This window comes from Ascaphus truei, chromosome 8, assembly GCF_040206685.1.
Source record: "Ascaphus truei isolate aAscTru1 chromosome 8, aAscTru1.hap1, whole genome shotgun sequence".
Lineage (NCBI taxonomy): Eukaryota > Metazoa > Chordata > Amphibia > Anura > Ascaphidae > Ascaphus > Ascaphus truei.
The window spans coordinates 55,058,333-55,085,394 of record NC_134490.1 but is presented as its reverse complement, the minus strand read 5'-3'; the positions used below and the strand labels follow the sequence as shown (position 1 = coordinate 55,085,394).

At 46.0% G+C, this 27,062-nt stretch overlaps 1 protein-coding gene across 12 annotated transcripts in view; it reads left to right on the top strand.

Annotated features, from left to right (window-relative positions):
- Positions 1-27,062, top strand: part of FGFR2 (fibroblast growth factor receptor 2) — a 79,219-nt gene that overhangs the window by 25,013 nt on the left and 27,144 nt on the right. For 7 of the 12 annotated variants that reach the window (XM_075612067.1, XM_075612062.1, XM_075612063.1 and 4 more), the window contains exons 3-6: positions 3,869-4,135; positions 4,723-4,797; positions 5,423-5,592; positions 15,527-15,650. In XM_075612067.1, the coding sequence (XP_075468182.1) occupies positions 3,869-4,135; positions 4,723-4,797; positions 5,423-5,592; positions 15,527-15,650 (636 nt within the window). Of the gene's footprint in view, positions 1-1,014; positions 1,169-3,868; positions 4,136-4,722; positions 4,798-5,422; positions 5,593-15,526; positions 15,651-27,062 lie in introns of those variants that run through there. The other 5 variants (XM_075612072.1, XM_075612070.1, XM_075612071.1 and 2 more) reach the window with 2 other exon arrangements.

Genomic DNA, 27,062 nt, shown 5'->3' with positions numbered 1-27,062 from the left:
GTTGAACATTATTTTTGTGAACCTTGGGGAATATATAAAAAGCTGGGGTTGCAGAATGTTGATTATACAGGAACCCTTTCTGTTTTTTGTTTGTTTCCTATCGATTTTGAGGGTTTTCTATCCAATACTAAACAATGTTCACTATTCTCATAGTTCTCATAACTTTCTGAGAGTCAGAGCTTCTATCTTTTAGGACTATTGCTCCACCCTTATCTGCCCCTCCGATAACGATATTTGGGTCTCTTTCTAATGTACAAATCTTCCTTAGCGGACTCTTCGTTGTATTAATGGAGCTGTTGCTCTCTCCAGTAAAAGCATGGAAAGAATAGGAGACCATATAGGACCAGCATATTGTAGGTGGTCCTATATAAGGCAGCGGTCTCTGATTAATGAATGGTTATGGTCTTAGTTATTTGTAGCTCAGGTGGAGATGCAATGATGGGTCAAGAAACAGGGAGTTTTTTTTCCTTACAAAAACAAACAACAAAACAAAGCATTTTTGCATAAGATGTAATGTGGTGTATTGTCCTTTGCTATCCAGTGATGTGGCGTTGGGTGACCTTCATATGCTATCACTGTATAAATATCAATCTAAAGCAAGAGTCAAGATTACGGTTACCAATATTACTCTGGCAACCTCCATTGACGATCATCTCGGCTAAGGGGACCACCATCTTTAAAACGCCCAAATCAAAATGTACGGGGGAAAAAAAAAACCTATGGTTTCCAGGAATACAAATGCAACAACTTGTGTTTGTAAAGCGAAAAGAGCTAAAGAATAAAGACCATCTCTGTTTCATACTGTATGTGTAGGGATTTTAATTGCACGCCCCATTTAATGTACTTGCTCCTTTACTGCTTAGTGCTGTAAAGTCTTCTATATAGGGGATCATGTCCAGACATGTTAGCTGGGGCTGCAGTATTACTGGTAGAGACATAGTGCCCAGCCCTATATAAACACCCTTATATAAACATGCAGAGCCTGTACAGTCAGCGTCTTTTGCTTTGCATTGAGAGGAGACCAGCCATGTCCAGGAACAGCCTGCACCGACCTGTCCCTTCTGCAGCTACTGGATACACACAATGGTCCATAAATGCTCCATACACTGTGGCTCACGTGTGCCCGGTCACTTGCTCTGAGCCCTATAGGACAGGATGACCGAGTCAGGTCAGTAAGGTGAGAGGGAGGGAACCTGGAGCGGAGTCCTTTGAGTATGTGATATACTGTATGCCTTACTGGTGATGTATATAATATCAGTGATTGCCTGTGAAAGATATTCCTTTAACCCCCTTTCTGCCAGAAAGTTCAGCAATGTATTGTGTTGCTGTGGCAGCAAAGATGGTCCTTAAAATCTACTAAAGGGTGTTGATTGTTTCTGTTATCTTATGGCACTGGCCCCCTCTTGTAATCCAAATCTGTTGCAAGGGAAATGTCCTGGCCTCTGATCCATCTCATGTAGTCCTGAGCAGGAAACAACCACGTGAGACTCTGCTTTGTGTTTTGTGGGCCATCTCTACAAACACCCTGGATAAAATGTTTCGATGGATGTCCAGAGACTGGTAATTGGAGGCTTTCTGTATATATGTTGTGGCCAATACGCACACTCAAATCGTCCTCCGATGGGTGTTCGCCCTTTTGAGTTTTGTATGCAAAGTTTCTCGCAGTGAGCTCTACGAGGGGGTACTGTGTGTAGATGTGTCAAGAATGGCATCTTACTAATGTAAGAGACGCGAGTTAAGCGCATTAGTGTGGACTCCAGTCAGTATATTATTGATCTGTTTTGCTTGGTGTTTCCAGCACATAGAAGATACAAATAAACATGTTCTTGTTGGGTAGCGACGATACCTTTTTGCGAGCTAGCTGATTGGAAATGATGCAAACCTTGTGCTCGACGGGACTTCCTTCTAGGGGCATGTTCAGGCAAATTTGGGAGCACAATTCCCTATTCCTTGGTCTAGTGCATTCCATGATATGGGGATGTTATTGCGTGTCAGCTGGAGTTGCTTATGCGCGTAGTTGTAGTTTCCGCCACAAAGGGGTTAATTGAAAAGCAGACGTGTAAATGAAGTCTTGACCCTCTCACTCCTAAAATAAACTGTATAGCTATACGGAGTAGAACGCGGGTCCATGAAATCTCCCCATCCTTAAAGTGAATTGAATGTAGATCCAACACACAGATCCTTCATAGCGGACTGGGGCCCGTTCCCATGGCCCGCTTCACCAAACCCCACAGGCAGTTGAAGGGTTAATCAGCCCACAAAGTGGGTGCCATTGGTTTTAGGAGATTCTCCTCCTGTCTGTATTACAAGGTATCCCATTGGATTAAGCCAGGGGTTCTCAACTCCAGTCCTCCAGACCCCACAACAGGTCAGGTTTTCAGGATATCCTTGCTTCAGGCACAGGTGGATCAATCAGTGGCTCAGTCGAAGCCTGTTGAGGGGGGGTTCTGGAGGACTGGAGTTGAGAACCCCTGGATTAAGCAAAAAGGCTCTGGTCTCCGTAATTCTGTTATTTATTTCCCCAATAATACACACACACACACACACACACACATCCTGCTCTCCTCCCTTTGTGAAGTATGCAGCAGGTAAAAGGATTGACCTTATATTTATGGAAAACAAAGAACAATTCCTGCGCTCCTACAAATTGGCCTAAACTGTACTAGAGACATTTTAACATTTAGAACCTAAGTCTGTGTAACAAAGTAGCCATTTGGTTGCATCTTTTGATCAAACCATGATGCAAGCCGCCAACCTCGTCATGGTAACCCCCGCTTAGCAGGTACCTACACTGAATATATGCAATTTTTAATTGTATCTTATTGTGTGTATGTATGATGGAATAAGACAAACCTCCAGCATAGATCAGGCATAAGGAGGTATCAGAAACAGGAAAAAATAGCAACAAGGAGTAATACTGGCACTCGTAAAAATACACAGATTAAGCTGAAGCAGCAAAAAAACAGCCAGTGTGGCATGAAAACATGGCTGAAAGCTAAACAGTTCAGATGGTCCACCATACATATTCCATCATTAACTAATTAAGCACTGGCCGGTCTTAGAGATATGAGGCTGATTGCATGCCTCATTACCGCTTGGTTTTGATATATAAGGGATGTTATATCTGTTCTCACCTCTTTCAGTTATAAGGCTTATCTTATGTATTAGATTCAGCGCAGGAGTTTTGTGATGTGAGGGAACTTGAGACCGTTCTAAAAACTTTGTATGATGTTGTTATAATAAAGTTTATGATCATTTTGGTATACCAGAGTGCTATTGGGGGATACTTTCTCTCTAGTTGTCTATATTATTCTGTCACAAGCACCGTCAGTAGCTCTATCTTATAGTGTACACTCACTGATCATTCATTCCGAAGCTGCTGTTTTTAGAGTTATGCTGCAGTTAATCCCTTTTTTTTTTTTGATACCCTGAAAAATATATATATTTTTTGCATCAGTATTTCTCCAAAAGTACTTCTGGCTTTCACTGGGACTAACAAGATCGCGATAATGTGCAAAGTGTTTTTTTGGGGGGGGTTTTATTACGCACACAAGTTTCTAGCAGAGTTACAGATAACCAGATAAATTAAGCTGCTCACTACCCATAAATATGACCGCTTGTCTTGGTTAGCAAAGAGCGAAAGATATCCCTGTTTTTTAATGTGCAATAATTAACCCCCTTGGGAATTGCTATTAATGCTTGGGCTGGGAAACGCTCTCACTAATACTGGTGCGCAGCTCAGGAAGGAGCTGGAATACAGGTGCTGCCAACGCTTGCTTTGACTGGATTCGCTTTGGGAACTTTCACTGACTGTCGGTGTGTCTCCTTTCTCTTTCTCTGCCGCTTCCTCCCTGTCCTCCCCTTGCAGAACCTCCAACCAAATACCAAATCTCCCAGCCAGATGTTTTTACGGTTCTCCCCGGCGAGTCACTTGATCTGCGCTGTCCCCAGACTGACGCTGCCCTGGTGACTTGGACTAAAGACGGGGTGAAATTAGAGGCCAGCAATAGGACGGTGATTGTCAGGAACTACTTGCAGATTAAGGAGACGTCTCCCCGGGACTCCGGGCTGTATGCCTGCTCAGTGCCTAGAAGCATACAGGGCAATACCCATTTCTTCCTTGTGAATGTCACAGGTGAGTGAAGCTGGAGATTTAAAGAGCCACAGTGAGCTTGAAAGTCTACCCATCAAACCCATAATACAATGTGTGTCAGCATCTTTGTACTGCAAACAATGAACACGTTCTAGCAATTTGTCTTTTTGAACAAAGTTGCCAGTAACACTGAAAAGGATCCCTCCGGCTCCCTGTACTCCCTACGGCCCAGATATACTAAACAATGCTAATGCCAATTCATTACATGGGTCTTATGGCTCGCTAAGGTTTGGTATTACTTAGTAAATCTGGCCCCAAGAATTCTACTGCCAAACAATAACTCCCAAAAACCCATCTGGGGGCTATTAAATCTGCCCGGCCCGTTGAATAAAGTGGTACATAGGTAGAAGGGGCAGATGGGTTAGGAAATCCTGTGTTTGCTGTAGTTTGGGTAGCACCGCTTTGTGCTGGGCTCGCCCGGGCAGCACAGCTATCTCTGGTGGTGGAAGGAGTGTGAATGTTGCATGGTTGCTGGGACCTGGTTCCCCAGATTGCTTCCAGCACGATGCTCATGTTGAAGAGAGCAGGGATTTGCTGCTCTGCTATAACCGCACCGCTGTATTTTTCAGAAGCCAGCTCTTCAGGGGATGACGAAGATGAAAATGACACTTCGGAGGACTTTGTGAGCGATAGCGACCACATGAGTAAGTGTCCTGCGCATCTCAGTGCGTACAAGGGGTTATACTAGAGTGAGAAGGAGCGGCTCAGTGAGTAAAGACACAAACTCTAAAGAAGGACCTGAGTGTGAAGCAGGGGAACCTGGTTCAATTCCCAGTGTCCGCTCCATGTGACCTTGGGCAAACCACTTTATCTCCCTGTGCCTCAGGCACAAAAAATGTGGAGTGTAAGCTCCTCTGGACAAGGACGATGTCTGTAAAATTCCTATGTGCTGCGTCCCACGCACTATACTGTAATTGTGGGGCTCTCTGTCCCATTGTGAGAAAAGCTCTATATGTAGTAAAGTTGTTGTTGTTGTTGTTGTTATTTGCCAGAGATCCGCGTGATTTATTACAGCTGCACAGACCAGCCAACAGTGCCCATTTCAGAACTACGCAAACTCCTTATAGCAACCCTTTCACAGCAAGAGAGGGCTGCAACACATTGAATACTTTGCACCGCCTAGTACCACCACACATGGAGCACTGGTTATATGTTACATTGTTTAAGACACCCACCTTTTGTGTGTGTGTGTGTGTGTGTGTGGGTGTGTGCGCGCAGTGCAGGAAGCCCCCCAATAGGCTGGTTAATGTTTTTGTCCTTCCATGACAGAGCCTCCTTACTGGACACAAACAGAGAAGATGGAGAAGAAGTTGCACGCCGTCCCTGCCGCCAACACCGTGAGGTTCCGCTGTCCTGCCGGAGGGAGCCCCATCCCTCTCATGAAATGGTTAAAGAACGGCAAGGAGTTCAAACAGGAGCATCGGATCGGCGGGTACAAGGTAAGGAACACCTCCTGCTTGCGTACTTTTCAATCCGCTACTACCTTCCCCGTGAATAAGCACTTCCCCAAATTTCCCCTGGGCCTCTTGCCTTTCTTGGTCTAGCACAGGGACGGCCAACTCCAGTCCTCAAGAGCCACCAACAGGTCAGCTTTTCAGGATATACCTGCTTCAGCACAGGTGGCTAAACCAGTGGCACCGTCTTTGATTGAACCATCTGTGCTGAAGCAGGGATTTCCTGAAAACCTGACTTGGGGGTGGCTCTTGAGGACTGGAGTTGGCCACGCGTGCCCTAATGTCTCTGTTGTAGGTCTCACATTATATGTATTGGCAAGAACCTGACTGGTGCAGGAGAGGTCAGCAACCCCTTCCCATACATAACTGCTCTTTACTGCACGGGGAGGTTAAAGAAGGCAATGGGGGGAGGACAGTCCTGTGTTGTATAGCGGATGCATAGCTGTAAAAGTATCAGGTTAAAGTGAGAAATCTGAGTTTTGGACCATAACATGACACTATTGTGAAAAAAAGAGGGAAACGTCATCGCTGGTAAATATAAGTAGCAAGACTCCCCGTGCATGAGTGACCTTTAATCCTTATTGGCAGGTCCCGCTGGCAGCAAAGAGGTTAACAGGGTCTGTACACAGAGAGATACCTGCACATTGCAATACAAATAATAAGAAATGCATTTAAATGCAAAATAACTTGCTGGCTCCGATTGTGTTAAAGAATAATGTTTGTGAAAGTCAAAGTAAAACGATCTGTTATAAACTGTGGGCGAGATCTGAAATAATGACCAGCCAATGGAAGGACACAACCTCATGATTCATAAACGGATACCAGCTCTTGAGAAATGTAAACCCTGATATAACATGCCGTGACGCTGCTTTCCAGTGCCGGAGAACAGTTCAGCTTCACTCGAGTCAATGGGGCTAATATCATCTTCAGCATGGAGCAGCGACTTGACAGCATATTAATAACTGCCATAGAAATTGTGGCCAGACATTGAGCACCGTGTCTGTCCATTCTCCTAAGCTTTAGTACCCACTCGCGGCGGTCTCTAGGCAGATCTGACTTCCCTACATGGATTCTCCTCCGCGACTGCTGCTTGTGCACTGTTCAATCCATTACTACCTTCTCGGAGTAAGAAGTACTTCCTTAGATTTCCCGTGGGCCTCTCGCCTTTCTTTCTCTAGCACAGGAGTGGCCAACCCCAGTCCTCAAGGGCCACCAACAACTCAGAATTTAAGGATATCCCTGCTTCAGCACAGGTGGCTCAATCTGAGCCACTGATTGAGCCACCTGTGCTGAAGCAGGGTTATCCCTAATACCTGACCTGTTGGTGGCCGTTGAGGACTGGAATGGGCCACCCCTGCTCTAGTATTATAGTACTCTAGGTAGGCTGACCAAAAGACCTCTCGGTTGCGTTACCACCTCCCTCATGCTGCAGCTGGGGTCTTTCCTTTTCCATCATGTTGTTAACTGATCTTTTATCGGCAAGCCTTTCTTCATACCGCAGTCACCAATCTCTCCCATACTCCTAGTGGATTTGTGAATGTGTCGTCATCCAAGGAAGCAACTTATTAATACTTTAATAAGTACATATTCATCTCCGACACCACCCTGCCGACTTTCTCCCTACGGTGTTACACCGTTTGGCGGCTTGTAAAAAAAAATGTTTATTAAGGGTGACAAGGGACATAAAGGTGCAATCCCCACAAAAATTACTTAAAAAGGGTAACTTGGTGAAAGCTTTTGGGGGTCCCATGAAGGGGACGGTCATTTCACGCGCCACATCATGGGCTTTCCGTTTGGCGTCCATGGGAAATACCACGTTCTGTGCTCCCGTGGAGAGCCGAACGCAATCTGGCCGAAAGTAGAGGACACCTGGATTTCCCTTCATCCGCGACATCACAATCCCGTGGCCACAAAGAGCTGTCACGTGCTCGCGATGTGCCCGAAGAGGCATCAAAGGGTTAAATGGCCTTTTAAAAACCACTGAAAACCAAATAGCAGAGACTTGGAATGTGGCAGCGATTAAAAGTGAAGGTCACTTGCGCAGCATAAAAGGGTCTGAATAGGTTGCAGTAATAGGCTGTTTAATCACAGGCTGCTCCTCTTAAATTGCTGCAGCGTCTTCAGAGAAACAAACCCGTAATGCCTTTTACAGGTGTCCTTTAATGGCGGGTGTAAAAATCACCAGACCCTGACACGGTTTGCACTGACCTTTGTTGTTGTCGGGGGCAGCCAACTTCGGGGGATTCACCGCTCTCTTTGCAGCACGTTGCAGTCCAGACATTGCACTCTGCAGAATGTGCTTCTTACACGATTTGTTCCGAGAAATAAGAGGAGCCAAAAACACACGCAGTAAAGAGGCATGTTTCCAAGTCTGTGTTCCCCAGATATATCTTTTTTTACAGTTTTAAAGCTCCTTCACATGTGTAAAGGGCCTTGCCTGCCTACAAATGCAAAGAACGATGCTATTAGGGCACGGCGCGTTGTCACTTATCGTTGTGCAAGTAAACTATTCCTACCCCAGAGGTGGCAAAGCTGTTGATTCGTTATATCTATGAAAGTATGTGACAAATCCGTCCTCACCCCGGGGTGGCCAACTCCAGTCCTCAAGGGCCGCCAACAGGTCAGGTTTTAAGGATATCCAGGCTTCAGCACAGTCAGTCTTCGACTGAGCCACTGATTGAGCCACCTGTGTGGAAGCCGGGATATCCCTAATACCTGACCCGTTGGTGGCCCCTGAGGATTGGAGTTGTCCGCCCCTGCCCTGATCCTTCTCCATGTTTTGTAGAGGCGGAGTTGCGTTAACACCAATGTCACTTTGTCGGCCCAAGCCAAACACACATGGCCATTTGCTTCCATGAGAACTTCCTGGTCTGCGGTGCTATAACAGGTATGCCAAATGTGCAGGAAAGGAGGAATAAGTTGATCCCACCTGGCACTTCTATTCATCTGAGCAGACACCACGGTTGCATCTCAGATTGCTGCTTTAAATAAGGGGAGCTGATTTCTTGGGATAAATGATGAAGTGCAAAACGGGCCCCGCTCCTTTGCAAGGAATAAAAATTAATATCCATTTAAGCTTCTAAATCAGTATTTTTCAACAGGGGTTCCTAGACACCCTTGGGTTCCCCCGGGCATCCCTGAAGGGTTCCCTGCAATTTTCAGGTCATTTGAAAAATTGTACCAAATACAGAAGAATTTACAATGTACCTGATCTCAGACGCGCTATTAGAGAGGGTTGGGGATCCTTACAATGTATCTGATCACAGACACACTATTAGAGAGGGTCGGGGTTCCTTACAATGCATCTGATCTCAGACGCGCTATTAGAGAGGGTTGGGGATCCTTACAATGTATCTGATCTCAGACGCGCTATTAGAGAGGGTTGGGGTTCCTTACAATGCATCTGATCTCAGACACTATTAGAGAGGGTCGGGGTTCCTTACAATGCCTCTGATCTCAGACGCACTATTGCGGCATATGGTGTACTACTCCATTTGGAACACTGCAGATTCCTTGGGCACTCTGCAATCACAGCACTTTTCAAAAAGGCATGTTCATCCTGGAAGCTTATCTGGGAAGAATTTACTGTATTTACTTATTGCTGAGGGCAGTGTGTATTTTGTGTGTGTGTGTGTGTGTCCCTTTGTCTGTTTGACGGCATACATGAGTTTGTACATTCATGCGTGTTCATACCAGTACCTCTGTTTTCACTGCACATTTTTGTGTGTGTGTAACTGTTTTCTCCTCCCCGTCTACCTTTACCTGGCGTATGCAAGTGCTCCTGGGTGTGTGTTTACCAGCTGCTATGTCGGTTTTCTCTCGTGTAAATTACTGTGCTTTTCACGAACCTTTGCTTTCATCTCCCGTGTTTGTGCACACGCGCACACTTGCGTGTTCTGCATCGCTTTAGCGTTCTCTGAGATTTTATGTACGCATGGGTTTTCCGGTGTTTTGTTGGGAGTTTGTAGTTTACACACGTATGTTTTTGTACAGTGAGAAGCTGGGTAATAATTAACAGCTAACTATGCTCTCACTATATTGTGTGTCTTCGTGTATGCAGGTTTCTTTTTACATGAGTGTGTACAGACTGACATGTTTATGTGCGTGTTTTGTTACCTGATTGCATGGGGGCTGGAACTAGGGGTGCTCCCCACCCAAACAGATCGTTCCTACAAGCCTGTTTGATTGCGTTTAGTTTGACATGCATGTTGGTGTGTATTCTTACATGATTGTGCGTTTTATTGTGATTATGTACAGTCTAACCCATTTGTGTGTTTCATGATTGTATAGAGCCTGACTTTTGCCCGCGTTTCTATACTTCTTATTTGCGAGGTGTATATATAAATATATAAGCTAGGTACACGTGTATGTCACACACACACACACACACACACACACACACACACACACACACACACACACACACACACACACACACACACACACACACACACACACACACACACACACACACACACACACACACCTCTACTCTACTCTACTCTACTCTACTCTACTCTACTCTACTCTACTCTACTCTACTCACTTCTTCTCTCTCTTCTCTCTCTTCTCTCTCTTCTCTCTCTTCTCTCTCTTCTCTCACTTCTGCTCTCTCTCTCACTTCTGCTCTCTCCTCTCTCTACTCTACTGTACTCTCTTCTCCTCTCTCTCCTGTCCCTTTTTGCTTCTTCATTTACCTATTTTGGCCAGTTTTACTAATGTTATTTTGGTTCATATATTCCTGTACAGTGAACCTGCAGCACACCTGTGATCACAAGACCTTTTTTTGTTCCCTTGCACCTCCCTGAAAACAAATGTTCTCCATCAGCGGCAGGCTTGGCATTAGCAGGATTCCGTTCCCACACCTGCCGTCCCTGATAAGCCGTTCCCGCCACTGCCCTTTCTACACATTCAGCCTGACGCGAGCAAACAGTTTAATCGCTGGGAATTGCCTGAGTACACAGTGCTGATTGTGGGCGAGACGGCTCCCTGGGAATGAAGGGCAAGCGTCCTGGAATCTAGCCGCGCTGCGCCATTTACCAACTCGCTTTAACCCCTTCATTGCCGTAAAGGTGCAGCCCATGGTTACCAGCCCCCAGTTATGTTAACCCCGTCGGAGCCAGAGCAATGCGCTGCACGCACCGACGGGGCTAAGACGTGCAATGTGGTAAAAGCACTCCGATTCTTAACACTTTCCCTGCCATTTTTAACGGCTTACCTGCCCGCTAAGACATGCCTCACATTGATGTTCCGGGACTTCTGTGCTGAAGGGGTTAAAAGTCGTAATGAGGTAAAAGCACTTGGCTGCTTAACACACTCCCTGCCAGATAGGAGGAGGAGGCCAGATGGGAAATTGTTGATGCTGTATACCAGGGCTAGCCAATATGCCCCGGAGAGCTTACAATCTAAGTCTGGAGTTCTCAACTCCAGTCCTGACACCCCTCCAACAGGTCATGTTTTCAGGATATCCCTGCTTCAGCACAGGTGGCTCAATCAGTGGCTCAGTCTTTGACTGAGCCACCGATTGAGCCATCTGTGCTGAAGCAGGAATATCCTGAAAACCTGACCTGTGGGTAGCCTTTGAGGACTGGCTAGCTGTGCTACAGACTGAGGGGACGCAGTGTCTCTGCTTTCGCTAGCTGTCACGTTTTCTGTGTGGTTGGGCAGCCCCGGTGGATTTAACTTGAGTGACCCCTCCGTCCGCGATTAGCTCTGGAATGCCTTCTCATGGAATGTTACTGAAACTTTCACTATCGGACCACTTGTTCCCCCAAAAGGGCACTAATATTATTCCAACAAAGAAACTCCCTGCAGGTGTTTTGTCCTTCAGTGCTAAAGTCGTAGCAATCCCATTCCACACGCAAGCGGTTAAAACGAAGGCCGTTGTATGAATTCGCTGTGTTACCTGCATAGCAAATTGTGATTGGCTGGGAGCGCCCCTGCTTCGACCAATAAGAGAAAACCGACATCGTTGGTGCCGCTCATAAAATTGCACTCGGCGCAAAACTTTTTCCTCTGCGTTCACAAAAGTTCCTGGGGAAATTCTGCCCACTTTGCGTGGAACAGACACTGTGACCACGCATGTATCTGCAGAGAGGTGATCCTCTGAAAGACTGAAGTCCCAGAGATTCTGGGGGTTCTGCTCCGGAATGTCATATTATTTGAAAAGGGCTGATTTTTTTTGAAATCCGGGAGACTCTTTTGAAGTTGGAGATGCTAAAAATCAGTGAAAGTTGTTGGGTCTGTAATAATAGTATAAGCAAAAAATTCTGTATAGCAAATGTGATGCTCCGTTCAGAAGATATAAGCGTTTGCAATATTAAGTGTCCACCAGGTAAAAATGGAGCGCTTCCCAGAGCCCAGTGCAGTGCCGTGCTTATAGTGCCGGCGACGCGAATTCACCCAAAAACAAAAGCATTGCCGCCGCCGCGTGCGCTTATAGTGCACGTGACGTCGCCGTCGCAAAAACCCGCCAGCGGCAAAATGTGATTTTTCAAGGGCCGTCGCGTCACGTGACGGCCCTTTAACAAATCAAATTGCGGCACTATAGGCAAAGCCTAAAGGTTAGCTTGGTAATCGCAGACCCTAGAGATGAAGAAAACAATGCTTTTAAAGAAGCAGGAAATGATTATGGGGAAGATACCAAACATTATATGAGATTAAAATCGTATAAGCTTGTGGGAGGGGAAGGGGGAGGGGGGTTGCTTCTTTAAAATGCTTCATCCCCAAAACAATATTTTGGTTGCGATTTGCTTTATTTGTGCTGCACTGATTGCACTGCTGGTTAGTGTATACGCTATGAAGATGGTCACACAGCCGCTGAAGTACCATCTGGTCTGCTCAGAACCCCAATAACTTGCACGCTCTCTCTGTATTGGGGCAGCTCTCTCGCTTGTGCTCTTTCTCGGGGGGCTGGTATCTCGCTCGCGCTCTCTCTGGGGGCAGCTCTCTCGCTCACGCTCTCTAGGGGCAGCGCTCGCACTGTCTCGCTCGCACTCTCTCGCTCTGGGGGCAGCTCTTTGGCTCGCGCTCTCTCTCTCTCTGGGGGCAGCTCTCTCGCTCGCGCTCTCTCTCTGGGGGCAGCTCTCTCGCTCGCGCTCTCTCTCTGGGGGGGCAGCTCTCTCACTCGCGCTCTCTGGGGTAGCTCTCTCGCTCTCGCTCGCGCTCGCGCTCTTTCTCTCTCTGGGGGCAGCTCTCTCACTCGCGCGCTCTCTCTGTGGGGGCAGCTCTCTCGCTCGCGCTCTCTCTCTGGGGGCAGCTCTCTCGCTCGCGCTCGCGCTTTTTCTCTCGGGGGCAGCTCTCGCGCTCACTCTCTCGCTCACGCTCTCTGGGGGCAGCTCTCGCTCACGCTCTCTGGGGGCAGCTCTCTCTCTCTCTCTGGGGGCAGCTCTCTCTCTCTCTCTGGGGGCAGCTCTCTCTCTCTGGGGGCAGCTCTCTCTCTCTGGGGGCAGCTCTCTCTCTCTCTGGGGGCAGCTCTCTCTCTCTCTGGGGGCAGCTCTCTCTCTCTCTGGGGGCAGCTCTCTCTCTCTCCGGGGGCAGCTCTCTCTCTCTCCGGGGGCAGCTCTCTCTCTCTCTCCGGGGGCAGCTCTCTCTCTCTCTCCGGGGGCAGCTCTCTCTCTCTCCGGGGGCAGCTCTCTCTCTCCAGGGGCAGCTCTCTCTCTCCGGGGGCAGCTCTCTCTCTCCGGGGGCAGCTCTCTTGCGCTCTCTGGGGGCAGCTCTCTTGCGCTCTCTGGGGGCAGCTCTCTTGCGCTCTCTGGGGGCAGCTCTGTTGCGCTCTCTGGGGGCAGCTCTCTTGCGCTCTCTGGGGGCAGCTCTCTTGCGCTCTCCGGGGGCAGCTCTCTTGCGCTCTCCGGGGGCAGCTCTCTCGCGTGCTCTTTGGGGGCAGCTCGTACGCTCCAGGGTCAGCTCTCACTCTCGGAGCTGCTCTCTTCCACCTCCCCCTCCCCCGCCCCCCTTGGAGCAGGGACCTCCTGACCTACCGTAGTATATCCCGTGTATAAATTGCTGTTAATCTGTGTGTTATGCATGTTACTTCCCCCATTGTACAACGCTGCAGAATGAGGCATTATAAAGTAATTCATTATTGCACATTGTTGCCAAAGGCACAATTCTCCAAATGAGTTGAGACCTGTTTTAAAGACTATCGATGCTGAAGACTAAATGCACGTTCTCCAGTGAGTGACACTCCATTCTAATACGTTCTAACAGACAGTCTGTAATGTGCTATAATCCCCTCTGTGGCGCTGCGTTCTTGTGCTTGCAATAAGCCGTTAATCGTTGCAGGTGGATAAGGATCCACTAGTCCTACCCATCCACACCACAGTAATGCTTTGTTTTGCTCACTGACCAAATGCTATTTAGGATTTTATTTTTAACTCATTAAAACAGTTTCTAATGAGAACAACACAAGCAAAAACAAAGAAGCTCAAGGTCATAAAAATCCTTCTTTAGCTGAAGCCTTAAGCCAGGGGTAGCCAACTCTAGTCCTCAAGGGCAAGCAACAGGTCAGGTTTTATGGATATCCCTGCTTCAGCATAGGTGGCACAATCAGTGGCTCAGTCAAAGAGCCTGCTTCAGCACAGGGGGCTCAATCAGTGGCTCAGATTGAGCCACCTGTGCTGAATCAGGGATATGCTCTGAAAACCTGACCTGTTTGGTAGCTCTTGAGAACTGGAGTTGGCTACCCCTTCCTTAAAGCATTGTGCTTTGTTTGCTTATGGGTAGAGCTGCTTCTCGGGAGGGACATGCTGAGCCTCTGCACAGTCTGGAATCTCCTGGTCAAGACTGTCCCTCATCACCCGAAAATGATTTCACAATATGAGCTGCTGACAGAACCGAGGTCTCTGCTGAATAGGACTTTGTGTGCTCCTGAAAGGACGCTCATTATTCCATTAACTGATACCTGTTCCCCTTGCCCCCATCCCATGCCATCTCCACACTCATTCCCCCTCCTCTGCATTCCTCCTGACTCCACTCACACCCCCCTGCACCGTGTGTCTCGGTGGCTGGGTCTCTGGTCTCTGAAGTCTGTTTGGGGCTATTTAGCAAGTATGTGATGGACTCTAAACTCAGGCCATAGAAGAAGGGTTAGTGTGTGGTATAAGGAAGACGGATCATGCATTCTTATGTTTCTGACACAGCCTTCTCCTTACTGGTAGGCGGGCCATTCAATGTAATGTAATGGTGGGGAATTTCTCTGTACTTTCTAACCAGGAGTAAAAGTAATTTTTAAGGCGTTGATGATATTCTGCAAGGACATTTTGTTAATGATCTCATGTGCTTTTTAAGATCCCTTTGCCTTGATGTAGATGGGCAGGTTTGCGGGTCCGAAATCTGAACTTCAGCATTTGTTCAGACGTCCGAGATTAAACCTGGGAACTAATTTTCAAATCTAAACGACATATGAGACAAAATCAGACCAGTTCATCTTTGTGTTTGTTTGTCTTTTTGTAATTGTAATATAAACAGGTTGAACTTTTGGTTGACCTTCGAAAAAGCATGCAGACTTTTGCACAAAACTCAAAATGTTGAATAATAATAGTATTAAAAAATCTGCTGATTTTGAGGCTTTTTTCCAAAATATTTTTACAAATCCAAGACCTAGACATGAAACAAATGTAGAACCAAAACCCCAAGTGCCCTGAGCTTATCACCCTGTGCAGATACATTCTCTGAATTATACAGTCTCTGTATAACATGCATTAGTGAATTCACCCTCATGACTGCATTATTCCTTGGTGATAAATCCAACCCTTTACTTGGTTCCTTATTTTGCAGTCTGAAGCTGCTTAGTATGTATGTGTAGTGACCTTTTTAAGTGGCCTCACTGCAGCTCAACCCCCTTTTCCCTAATTCCACAATGTGTTTGCACCTGTGACACCAGAGCTAGCGCTTCAGAGTTTCCCTGTTATCCCTTCAGGTTCGAAAGCAGCACTGGAGCCTGATTATGGAAAGTGTGGTCCCCTCGGACAAAGGCATCTACACCTGCATCGTAGAGAATGAATATGGATCTATTAACCATACGTACCATCTCGATGTCATAGGTGAGTCCCGTTCTCTCTGTGTATTGCTCTCCATAGCAATATATTATATTGTACATTGAAATATATTGTTATTTAATTGCTATTGTGCACATTGTAAATGCTCATGAGTATACAGTTGTGTTCATGTTAAGACAAGCACACAGGTGTATTAATTGGTTATAAGTTTGATTTTTCAATGCTACCCTACATGTTTCATGGTGTAGTGGCTTTAGCAAGCCATCATATCGCAGAAGCACACGATTAAAAGAAATGGATTGTCCGCACACAATTGTTAATGCAAAATATTATATTCAGATTTATGCTACAATAAAGGTAATGGGACAGCAAATGAAAGATGGCATTCCACATCTGCATTGTAAATGTCTGTACACGTTCAGTAGATAGGCGGCTGAGATGGCATCTACAAAATTCTAGATGTTTCTCTGAACATTCTATAGGTGGCTGGGAACATTCTAAATATTTCTAATAAATAATAACTTTTTTTAGAGCTTTTCTCCCAATGGGACTCAAAAAGCACTTCACAGCTACAGAAAGGAAAAAAATAAGAAAACCTTTAAAGCAGCAGTGCAAGCAATATCCTACGTGTGTGTGTTTTTTAATCAGTTCTGTACTATGAGAAAATACTTGTAGTATTTAAAAAAAAATGTTTTAAAAACATTTTTAATGTTTCTAATGTAGAAAACATTTACAAAGACACACCCCCTTCCCCTTCTGATAGGCTCTGGCTCTTGAGCCTGCCCTCTCTCTAGCAGTGCACCAATTGTATTGTAACTGCCCAGTCACATAATATTGCTGCACTACATTGCCCACAATGCTGTGCAAGAATTGAATAGAATAACCTGAGCAAGCGATCGATTACAGAAGAGTGGATGGATCTGCAATTTAGATAATCACTTGTCAGTGTGCAGATTGTATTGATGCACATTTTGAATGGGAAAAAATATATATATATATATTTTTAAACGGCAGCTTGAACTGCGATTATAAAAAAAAAAAAAAGCCCAAACACAAGGAAAGATGCAATACAGGATTGGGACAGGACTGTAGCTATTAAATGCCGGACATATTGTAGTTCACTAATGAAATGCCTGGGTAAACACTTAGGACTGTTTTTATAGATTTTCAGGGAGGCAGCCTCTCAAACTGCATTTCTGTGTATAGCTGGTTACGAACTCTCTAATTGTTTCTGGAAACGTTCTTTAGGGGTTGTGAACATTCTACGTGTTTCATTCTTTAGCTGATAATAGATCTTCTACATGTGACCTAGTTGTAAATATGCTATGGACGAAGACTCCCCAAGTTCAGTCCTCAAAAACAGCCGGGTTTTCAAGATCTCTCTAATAAACCAAGTGATAATTATCACAAAGACAACTTGAAGTAGGTATGTGTTGCCCTGAAAACTCAAACGTCTGGTTGCTCTCCAGACTTGGCTTGGACATCCCTTATGGATGTGAACATTCCAAGGTTGGCTCTGTAAGTGTGTAAATAAAGTTCACGGGCAGCTGCAGGCTTCTTGGGGGATCCACATCCCAAACCTGTACTTCTCAACAAGGGTGCTCATTCTCAACGATAGCCAATGGTGTGTAACCACCTGCACTATTCATTATTTAATGCTGTCTGGAGATGGGGGTTACCAGGTGCTAATAAAACCAGTGGCACCAAGGTTTGCTGATTCAGGGTGGCAGGGCATTCAGCTGACTGACTGCTGCTCTCACTAGAGTAGCCACATGATGCCATGAGCGGAAATTTGGAGTCATCTCCTCCAAGCTGGGACAGCATCCCGGGGTACAGAGCCAAGTGCTTATGTCAAGATCCATGATTACCAGTTGATTCCTATGACTCCCCAGACCTCGAACCTGTGACAACCGCTCACAGAGGGCGGCCAGGAGCCGAGGAGGAACATTCCAGACAAACGGGTCTCCAGGAATTTATAAACCCCCTTTGTTGGCAGAGGGTCTTGCAGGACGTTGCTTTGCAATGCATTATAGGCTCCCCAAGCAGCAAAGGGGCAGTCACACTTTCTGTCCAAAATAAGTCTTTGGTTAAAATCGCCTTTACATTCCCCTTTTCAACGTGATCACATCATTCAGTATGAATCTAGTCATTTTTGTTCATTACATTTGGTTTATTTTGTATTTATTTATTGGACTTTTGATAAACTCTGAAAGTTGCTTTATACCTCGGGCCCGATTAATGCATCTTTAGGATCGCTGCAGCATTCTTTCCTCTAATAAGTAGAAGCTCTTTATTAATCTATAATGAAAACAGCACGTACTGTATAATCCAATCCAATTTGTCAATTGCTGAAACGCGCTTTATAAGTGGTAGAGAATATGTAACAGCAGCGGTGCGCAAACTGGGGGGAAACTCCCCCCGGGGGGGCCTGAGATTTTTTTGGGGGGCGCGCGCGGGCGGTTGCAGAGGACCCGCGCTCTTCCCCAAGGCATTTAAATGAAATGCTGGGGGACCGCACATGGCCTCTGCAGCCTCTACTTACCGAGGTTCAGCCGGCTTCAGGATGCGTGACAATGGCACCGCGGCGTCATGTAACATCACGGTTGCCATGGTGAAGTGATGTTAAATGACGCTGCGGGTCATACGATGACGCCACGCAAGGTAAAGGGGGGAAGTGTTGTAACATCAGGGGGGGGCCGCAGCAAAAAAAGTTTGCACGCCCATGTGTTACAGTGCTGAGTGCATTTACTGTGTGTGTGTGTGTGTGTGTGTGTGTGTGTGTGTGTGTGTGTGTGTGTGTGTGTGTGTGTGTGCGTGCGTGCGTGCGTGCGTGCGTGCGTGCGTGTGCGTGTGCGCGTGCGCGGCAGAGTAAGACTGCTACGGTAATATCGGTGTTCCTTGGCTCCTGGCAGAGTAAACTTTTTGGCAGAGAAGAATTTGTTGCAGTAAAACAACTGTCCAATTCAGTAAGACACAGTGACGTCGGAGAGCTTGCACTGTTACTTGTAACACCTTCTCTCCTTTTTAATGGGTGTTTCAGAATTTACAGTGGCAGCAATCTGTGTAATTGTATATATAGATCTCTGTAAGTGTATGTGGCTATACTGTATAGATATCCGTAAGTGTATGTGTGTATATATAGATCGATGTAAGCATATGTGGATATATAGATCTGCGGTTCAGGACCCGTCTCGGACAAAGCCCCCATTGCAATTCTTGGAACCAAAGGTTTTTACCGCTATTATGTAATTGAAAAAAAAAATCGTATATTGAATTAAAATATGAGAACCGGTATTAGAAAGTAACATTTTTTTTGTGTTGTGCAGTGAGAAAATGGCTTTAAAGCATATTTTTGATATGCAAGGCAAAGGCATTTAAGCAGGAAACAAACAGACTTTCTCTTTAGGGTGCAAGGAATAAAATAAGCTGAGATTGGTTTTCTTTGTTAGAATATCTCTAACATATTTGTCTGTAGTACAGTGTGGCTTCAGGTTCTGCCATTGCACGGGTAATGTTCTTCAGATGAATGACATCACCCGTAAGCCTGCCTCTGCCACTGGATATTAGCAGTAGCGCTGTGAGGACCTCATGTTCTGTAGTGGACTGTGTAGAATAATATACTTTATGGTGATACCTCTTGGATTTTCTCTGTACTGAGGAGCTGAAAAGCTTCTCATAATCATATGACCAATAGAAGTATTTAAAAGTGTGCTGTTACTAACCATTTCATTTTCAACTACCAAGAATTTCTGACTTCAGTACACCCCTTGCATTACCTACTTGTAATTGGCAAGTTTGGGAAATAAAATAGAAAGGGAAATGTTTTCCATTTGATCAGTTTTGGAATAGCATATATCCTGTTGTATCGAGATACATCGATGATGTTTATGCTGAGATTTTCGAAACAGCGTACTCCATATAATTATTATATGTTTATATGGGGAGCGATTTTGGTAAAAAGAATAATACAAGACTGGGTGACAAAGGCAAGATCCTGCATAAAATCCCCGGTATAGCAGAAGAGTAGACTTTCTGAAGCTAGTATAATTTTGTAGTATCAGGCTCCACCAACTGATTCTGACGCTGACATTAAATGCATCATACAAGCTTCACCTTGAATTAAATTGCATTTTATCAACATTGGTGGCGTTAGCACCGTTTATATCAGTAAGCGGTATGGGCTGTGTTTTATATGGGACAGTAGGAGCAAAAAGGGGAGGATTAACTGAACACATGGGAAGCCATATTTCTTATTCTTTCATTGAATGGGGTTTCTGCTCTTTCATGCAACAAAGAAACAGCCAGGTGCGAGCTGGTGTTACATTTTGCCAGCTTGAGGCCCCGCTCACTCTGCTAGCTACAAGCGCGCGCGCACATTCGTCTCTCATGTTTGGCAATGGGAGTTTTCAGACTTGAAACTAGTCCCAGCGGCGCAGTACAGCGTTGACGCTGCTGCACTTCGGGGAGACAACTGAATTTGTGATTTAGTGCGGCAGCCGCGTCACGTTTACTTCGCCAGCCAATGAATGAAAGCTCCATCTTTTTTTCTAAAAAGAGGATGACTTCTTCCCCTGTCCCGCCTACTGTTGGTTCATTCCGTCTGCTGTGGATGTTCAACACATCGCCCGGCAGACAGAGGCGCGCAACCACGGACACAACGTCGGGTAGTAGGCAGAGTGAGCTCAGACTAAGGCTGCGTCCCCGCTGGCGCTGAGCGCGCTCATGCTTCGGAGCGGTGACGTCACCAACTCTCCAAGCATGATCGCCGGGTGTCCTGTCTATTCTGCAAGCGTGCGCGTGGGGGCATTGGGGGCATGTTGAGCGTGCTTCAGACTCACTTTTTTTTGTCTCCCCAAGTGCCGAGCTTGGGAGAGCGTGCGTGCCCGAGCTCAGCGCTAGCGTGCGTGCCCGAGCTCAGCGCTAGCGTGGAAGGAGAAACTTTTATGAGGCATGAAACATTTTCAGAGTTTGATGCTGACACTATAGGACAGAGTACTGGAGAATGGACTGGTTTCTAGGAACTAATGCAGGGCAGGATAGTCTAACAAGCCTAGTAGGAAAGGCGTTACAAGAGCAATGCTCTGCAGGATTATGCGCTATGGGAAAATGAAAATCGGTGGGACTCTTCCAGTGAAGATATGACGAATACTAGTGCTCCAGTGTGTACTTTGCTGTCCTGCCTTAACTTGTCTGCCTGGCAGCCTGGGGAAAGGTTGTTGACATTCATCATGTTTGGCTAGATGGGTTGGGAGTTGGGCATGACTGTGCAGGGCTCTGAGAGGTGTCTGCACCCCGCTCCCAGCACTTCTGAAAAGCTTGGAATTGTGTATTACACCAGGGGAGCTCAACTCCAGTCCTCCAGCCCTCCGTCCTCCCCCTACAATGCAGAAGTACTTTCCATATGCTGGGGTTATATAGTAATGCCCGTCTCTCTTCCGGAACGTGCAGACAAAGTGAGTGCAAACACGAACACGCGTTTTCTGTGTTACATTACATAGCGCCTGTGTACAGCGTTTAGTGCGCCTGGGCTTGCATTTTGCCTCCCGTAATTGACTCCACAAAGCCAAATGACCGCAGCGAAGCAAAAATACACATTGTCCCTTTTCAGTATCTTCAGCAATCCAGATTCTTTGCTCTGGAGTCTAAAAGATCTTGTAGTTCTCTAACGAGCACACAGTGCAAAGCGAGACCATGTGCTGAGTTGCAGGGGTGAGGATACATTGTAATACAGAAAGCATTGTGATAAAGAATCCCAGGTGGCAATGATTTGAAGCCCAAGATCCGTGTCTGCAGCAACCAGAGCGCATTGCAACACGAGGACCAGAATAAATTGCCGTACAGGGAAATCTTACATTCGACAGCATCACGGATCAGATTAGAAGACTGCTGGGTGTAGTATGGAAGCCGGCTCTGGTTCTGCTGCCCAGGTCAATGCATGATTAAGGCTTTGGCGTGTCCCAGCTTGGCCTGCTAGGATTTCCCCTGCTGGCCCCCTTGCCCGTGTGCTTTTAGGGCAAAGGAAATGAAATCCTGCTGCTGAGCTCTGAAATCCTAAGCTCGGAGAGTGAAGGAAAAGCAAGAAAATAAGACTTGTAATAACATTGTGGCTGCTCCCACAGGAGGTAGAGAGAGGGTTGTGGGCGAACTGTAAGGTTCCAATTATACAGGGATCATGTGCACAACCCAGTCTCTCTCTTATTTTTTAAACAAAGTACATTTCCCACAAAATGTTTGAAGGAGAAATGAAAGAAAGCATACATAGCAAGCCAGACTGACTGCATTAACCAGGACTTTCCAGGACTCCGGCCGGGAGGAATTTGGTGGAGCCATTACACTTTAGACCAGAGGTAGCCAACTCCATGCCTCAAGAGCCACCAACAAGTCAGATTTTCAGGATATCCCTGCTTCAGCACAGGTGGCTCAATCAGTGGCTCAGTCGAAGACTGAGGCACTGATTGAGCCACCTGTGCTGAAGCACAGTCAAGATCCAACAGTCCAGGTCCTAGAAACCTGGCCTGTTGATAGCTCTTGAGTACTGGAGTAGACCTCCCCTGCTTTAAACCTATTGGTGAAGGAACAGATGGGATTGTGCTCTGCACATCTTGTGCTGTGATTTGGATTTAACAGGAAATTCACCTGCACGCTTTGCTCTACTATTGATTCGACATCATCATTCGCAGTAATTGATGTTGCAGAGCCCTTTGCAGACCTTGGACGGGGATTTGCAGGAGTTTCGCGGCGATTGATTTTCGTTTACGCCGCGCTCTGCAGACCCCGAACTGTGAAGCTAGTCGTGGGCTATTTAAGAGTTAATGAAACCAATTCCCTGCATGTCTCTTGCCATTAAACTAATTGTACAACAAACAAATTCTGTTCGTATTTATCCCCATGCACCACTTTTTACTATTAATATAATATAATATACATGTATTAGGGTAGAGCGGTTAGTTATCTTGTTATCCTATACATTAAAATAATTGATTAGAGCAATTTTTTTTACCATCACACTGGCTCTGTAATTAATAATACAGGAGGGTCCCACTTCTCGGCGATCCGCCAATACAGTGGTACCGAGAAGGGGGCCGCCATGTCTGCGCATGTGCTGAAGGGGGACGGCTGAGTTTGCGCATGCGCAGAAGGGGGAGTGGCTGAGTGCTTGCATTTTCAGAATGAGGGACTGCCAGTCTGCGCATGCGCAGAAGGGTAGGAGACACTGATTCCGCTTTCCTGCCCTTTTTCGCTTTGCGGTGGCGCCATGGAACGGAACCCGCCGTATGAGCAGGGCCCTACTGTACAGAGATGTTGTAGTTAGGAGTTCATGGAGCCATGTTGTGCAAGTCTGTAGAAGTGGAAAAGTGAATAAAGTGATGCCGTGTACGTTTATAATAGTGACTTACTTTAAAACTGCAGACCAAGCAATATCCCACGTGTTGTTTTTTTTTTAATCAGTTCTGTACTATGAAAAAATACTTGTAGCATTTTTTTTTTAATAAAATCAACTCTGACATTTTTAATGTATTATAATGTAACCCGCGTTTTTTTGTTTCTATGCAACCATTTACAAAGTCACATCCCCTTCCTCTTCTGAAACAGGCTCTGGCACACCCTTTTTTGAGCCCTGCCCTCTCTCTAGCAGTGCCCCAATTGTATCTAGTAACTGCCTGGTCACATGATCTCCCACAAAACTTTGCATCGTTGGTCCTCTTCTGCAGCACTTACGGCCATTTAGTGAACCCCCGAGCCGAAACTTTTTTCGATCGATCGGCAACTTGGCTAATTACTTAAAAATGTGTGGATTATATTGATGCACATATTAACGGGGAAAAAAAAGGAAAAAGGGCAGCTTGGACTACTGCTTTAATGGAACAGTTCCAGTCCCCGTGCAGAAGTCTGAGTTGTATATCGACGGCAGGGAAGGATTTCATAGTTCAGTGTTCTGCCATTCAAATTCATTAACCCCTCTGCTGCCAGGAGGGCCAGGAATGCATTGTTTAGTAACATGTTGCTGGTGGCTCTTGCAGCAAGGGAATTAAGGAGAGCCGAGTATTAATAGAGCTAGCAAAGGGTTAATGGAACAGTGTGCCGCAACTCTCAATAGAAGGGAAGGGGCTTTGTGAAGCAATAGTCTGGGTTAGAGGAAGGCCAAGAGCCTTGATGGTGTTATTGGAAGCTCTGCAGCTGTCCTCACCTTGTGCTCTTGCTGTAGACAGGGAAATATGTCCCTTTTGGGATGGATTAACTTGCCCTTCTTCTAACCCAGGGGTGCTCAACTCCAGTCCTCATGCTTCCCCCCCCTACCCCCCACAGGTCAGGTTTTCAGGATATTCCAGCTTCAGCACAGGTGGCTCAATCTGTCCCTGCTTCAGCGAATGAGCCTCTGAATGAGTCACCTGCGCTGAAGCAGCGATATCCTGAAAACCTGACCTGTTTGGGGTGGGGGAGGGGGCTTGAGGACTGGAGTTGAGCAGTCCTGCTCTAACCTCTCTTTCTGATGAGGACGTGTTATCCTGAGCAGCAGTCTGGCTACCTCCCTTATTATTATTATTATTATTATTATTAGCATGTTCTGAGGTTCGGAAACCCCTAAAATGTGCCGAGCAATGATAAAATGCTGCAATATGAATCAGTCCAACTATGCCTACACACTGGCTAATTTTACTTGAAATAAACTACAACCCCACCCCCCCCCCCCAAAAAGGCCCATATTTACTAAGAGGTGCTATACCATAAGACCATTTAATGCCAGAATTCAAGACCTGTTGAAGAGATTGGGCTTTAAGGTGTCTGCCGATACAGTCGTGTCTTATAATAAACACTGCTTGGTAAGTATGGCCTTGAACCTGTGAAAACAGCCCACCTTTATACCACTGAACACCAGTGCAGAATCCTTGCTGTGAGGTCGGGGCCCCCCCTGTGAGTTACTGAGCAGAGGGAGTGAACGTGATTAAAGTTTAATGATTCTCTTCAGTTTTGGGCCTCTTTAAAGTAGCCCGCACTGATTCGCCATTTTTATATTGTAAGAGATCTCCTCTTGCCCTTTGCAAAGCTGTTTTTTTTTTGTTTGTTGTTTGTTTTTTAATCTAATGCTTCGTTCGGGACGTTTGAAATATGAAGCGAGTTAAAATGGAGCTCTCCCCAGAGCCCATTGCTGTCTAAAGGTTGCAATGCTAACCAAGGGCGTGAGCTGAATAAATTTTTTTTTTTTTTTTTAACACTAGAAAAACTTTTTAAATTAAAATAGCTGAACATGCTCAGGGGGCAAGATACTAATGAGTTAAACGCAGGTGGGCCCCGGGAGGGGCGGTTTTAGATTCTACGGTCGGGATGTATACACTTGATGTTGTAAAACGCGCCATGTTTATTTTAGTGATTGAAATGCCCCCTGAAGTTCTAGTATCTCTCAATGAAGCTAATTTAATATGCTGCAAACCATCTTCCCCAAGCCAGGGAAGAGTTTGGTCCCATTCTCTTGAATAAAGCGGATCTCTTCTCCAGCAGTGGGAAGCGGCTTCACGGCTTATTAAATAAGGGTCCAAGACATTTAACATGTAGAGCAACTTGGCATCGTTGTCCCATGTATGTCTGGTTAGATTACCCCAAGCAGTGTCCAACCCCTTTATCTACGTAACCCTATCCTTTATATACCAGGGGGAGGGGAGGGGCGCAACTCCAGGCCTCAAGGGCCACCAACAGGCCAGGTTTTCAGAATATCCCTGCTTCAGCACAGGTGGCTCAATCAGTCCCACTCTCAGCACAGGTAGCTTAATCAGTTGCAGCTTCGGCACAGGTGGCTCAATCAGTGGCTCAATCAGTGGCTCAGTCTTTGACTGAGCCACTGATTGAGCCACCTGAGCTGAAGCAGGGATATCCTGAAAACCAGGCGTGTTGGTGGCTCTTGAGTACTGGATTTGGCCACCCCTGCTATAGCAGTGCAATTATTTCATGGTTCCAATGAGGTGTGTATTTTTTTTCTTCCCTTTAATAACTTGCTACAAGTAGAACGAGGTTGGTGTGCGCTGGCTGCCAGCATTACGTCAGCGCACCAATTCCCCGCAGAGTGGCAGTGAGAACAACCTGTATGAAAGCCGCCTTTGTTCCAGGGGGGTGTGCTGGGTTTATTTGCGACTGCTTGCTCTGGACGTCTGTTTGTGAAACAATTTATTGGATGTGTGTGTGTGTCTGTGTGTCTGTGTGTCTGTGTGTGTGTGTGTGTGTCGGTCGCACTCAGAGCTTGGATATATTTGGCTACTTAACGCCTTTACTGCCAGGACAGTTTGAACGCAATGAACTAATGGCCTTACTAGCAGCTAAAGGATTTAAATCGGCAATACTATATTCCCCATCTTTCATTTTTTCCCCTATTTGTATATGTTAAGCATTCTACATTCTTACCTAAACTAGCAATCGTTTGGTGCTCCTGTTATTAATCTGTACAAATCCTGATTGTGTGGCCAACATAATGGCCGCCTTTCAGTTTCAATCAATCCTTCAGTCAGTATAACTCAGCAGCTACAATTTATCCTTATATTACCAAGAACATTATCTGTTACAGTTTGCAGCTAAAACGGCTGGTAATAGTGGCAACACATTATCACAAACAGGAAAGTGTTGCAAAATCTTGCACTGCTGGGGAGGTGGCTAAACCTATTGAAAGCAAAGGAGGCTTTAAACCGAATTAAAACTGGCATTGAGTTGAATAAAAAACAGTCACTATTATCTAATACTACAGAACCGATTACGATTTCACACGTTTTTCTGCGTTTCAAAACAGTGGCGATAAAGTAACCCTTTCTCTGCTGTAAAAAAAGCAAAAGTAAAAATCATTCTTTCCAACGTGACAAAAACAGATGAGATTCAAGTCAGAAATCTGTTGTTTTTCTGATTGAGACACTAGTGGTACCCCGCTACAGCTAGAATGTATAGGTGGTGAGGTGCTCCCTATGGAAGGCTGATTGAGACACTAGTGGTACCCCGCTACAGCTAGAATGTATAGGTGGTGAGGTGCTCCCTATGGAAGGCTGATTGAGACACTAGTGGTACCCTGCTACAGCCAGAATGTATAGGTGGTGAGGTGCTCCCTATGGAATGCTGATTGAGACACTAGTGGTACCCCGCTACAGCCAGATTGTATAGGTGGTGAGGTGCTCCCTATGGAAGGCTGATTGAGACACTAGTGGTACCCCGCTACAGCCAGATTGTATAGGTGGTGAGGTGCTCCCTATGGAAGGCTGATTGAGACACTAGTGGTACCCCGCTACAGCCAGAATGTATAGGTGGTGAGGTGCTCCCTATGGAAGGCTGATTGAGACACTAGTGGTACCCCGCTACAGCCAGATTGTATAGGTGGTGAGGTGCTCCAGAGGGAAGGCTGATTTGCTATTTCAATGTAACAATTCCTCAGCAATGAGAGAAGGTCGTGGTGTGGGATGTTCCTACGGGAGAAGGATTAGAAATGGT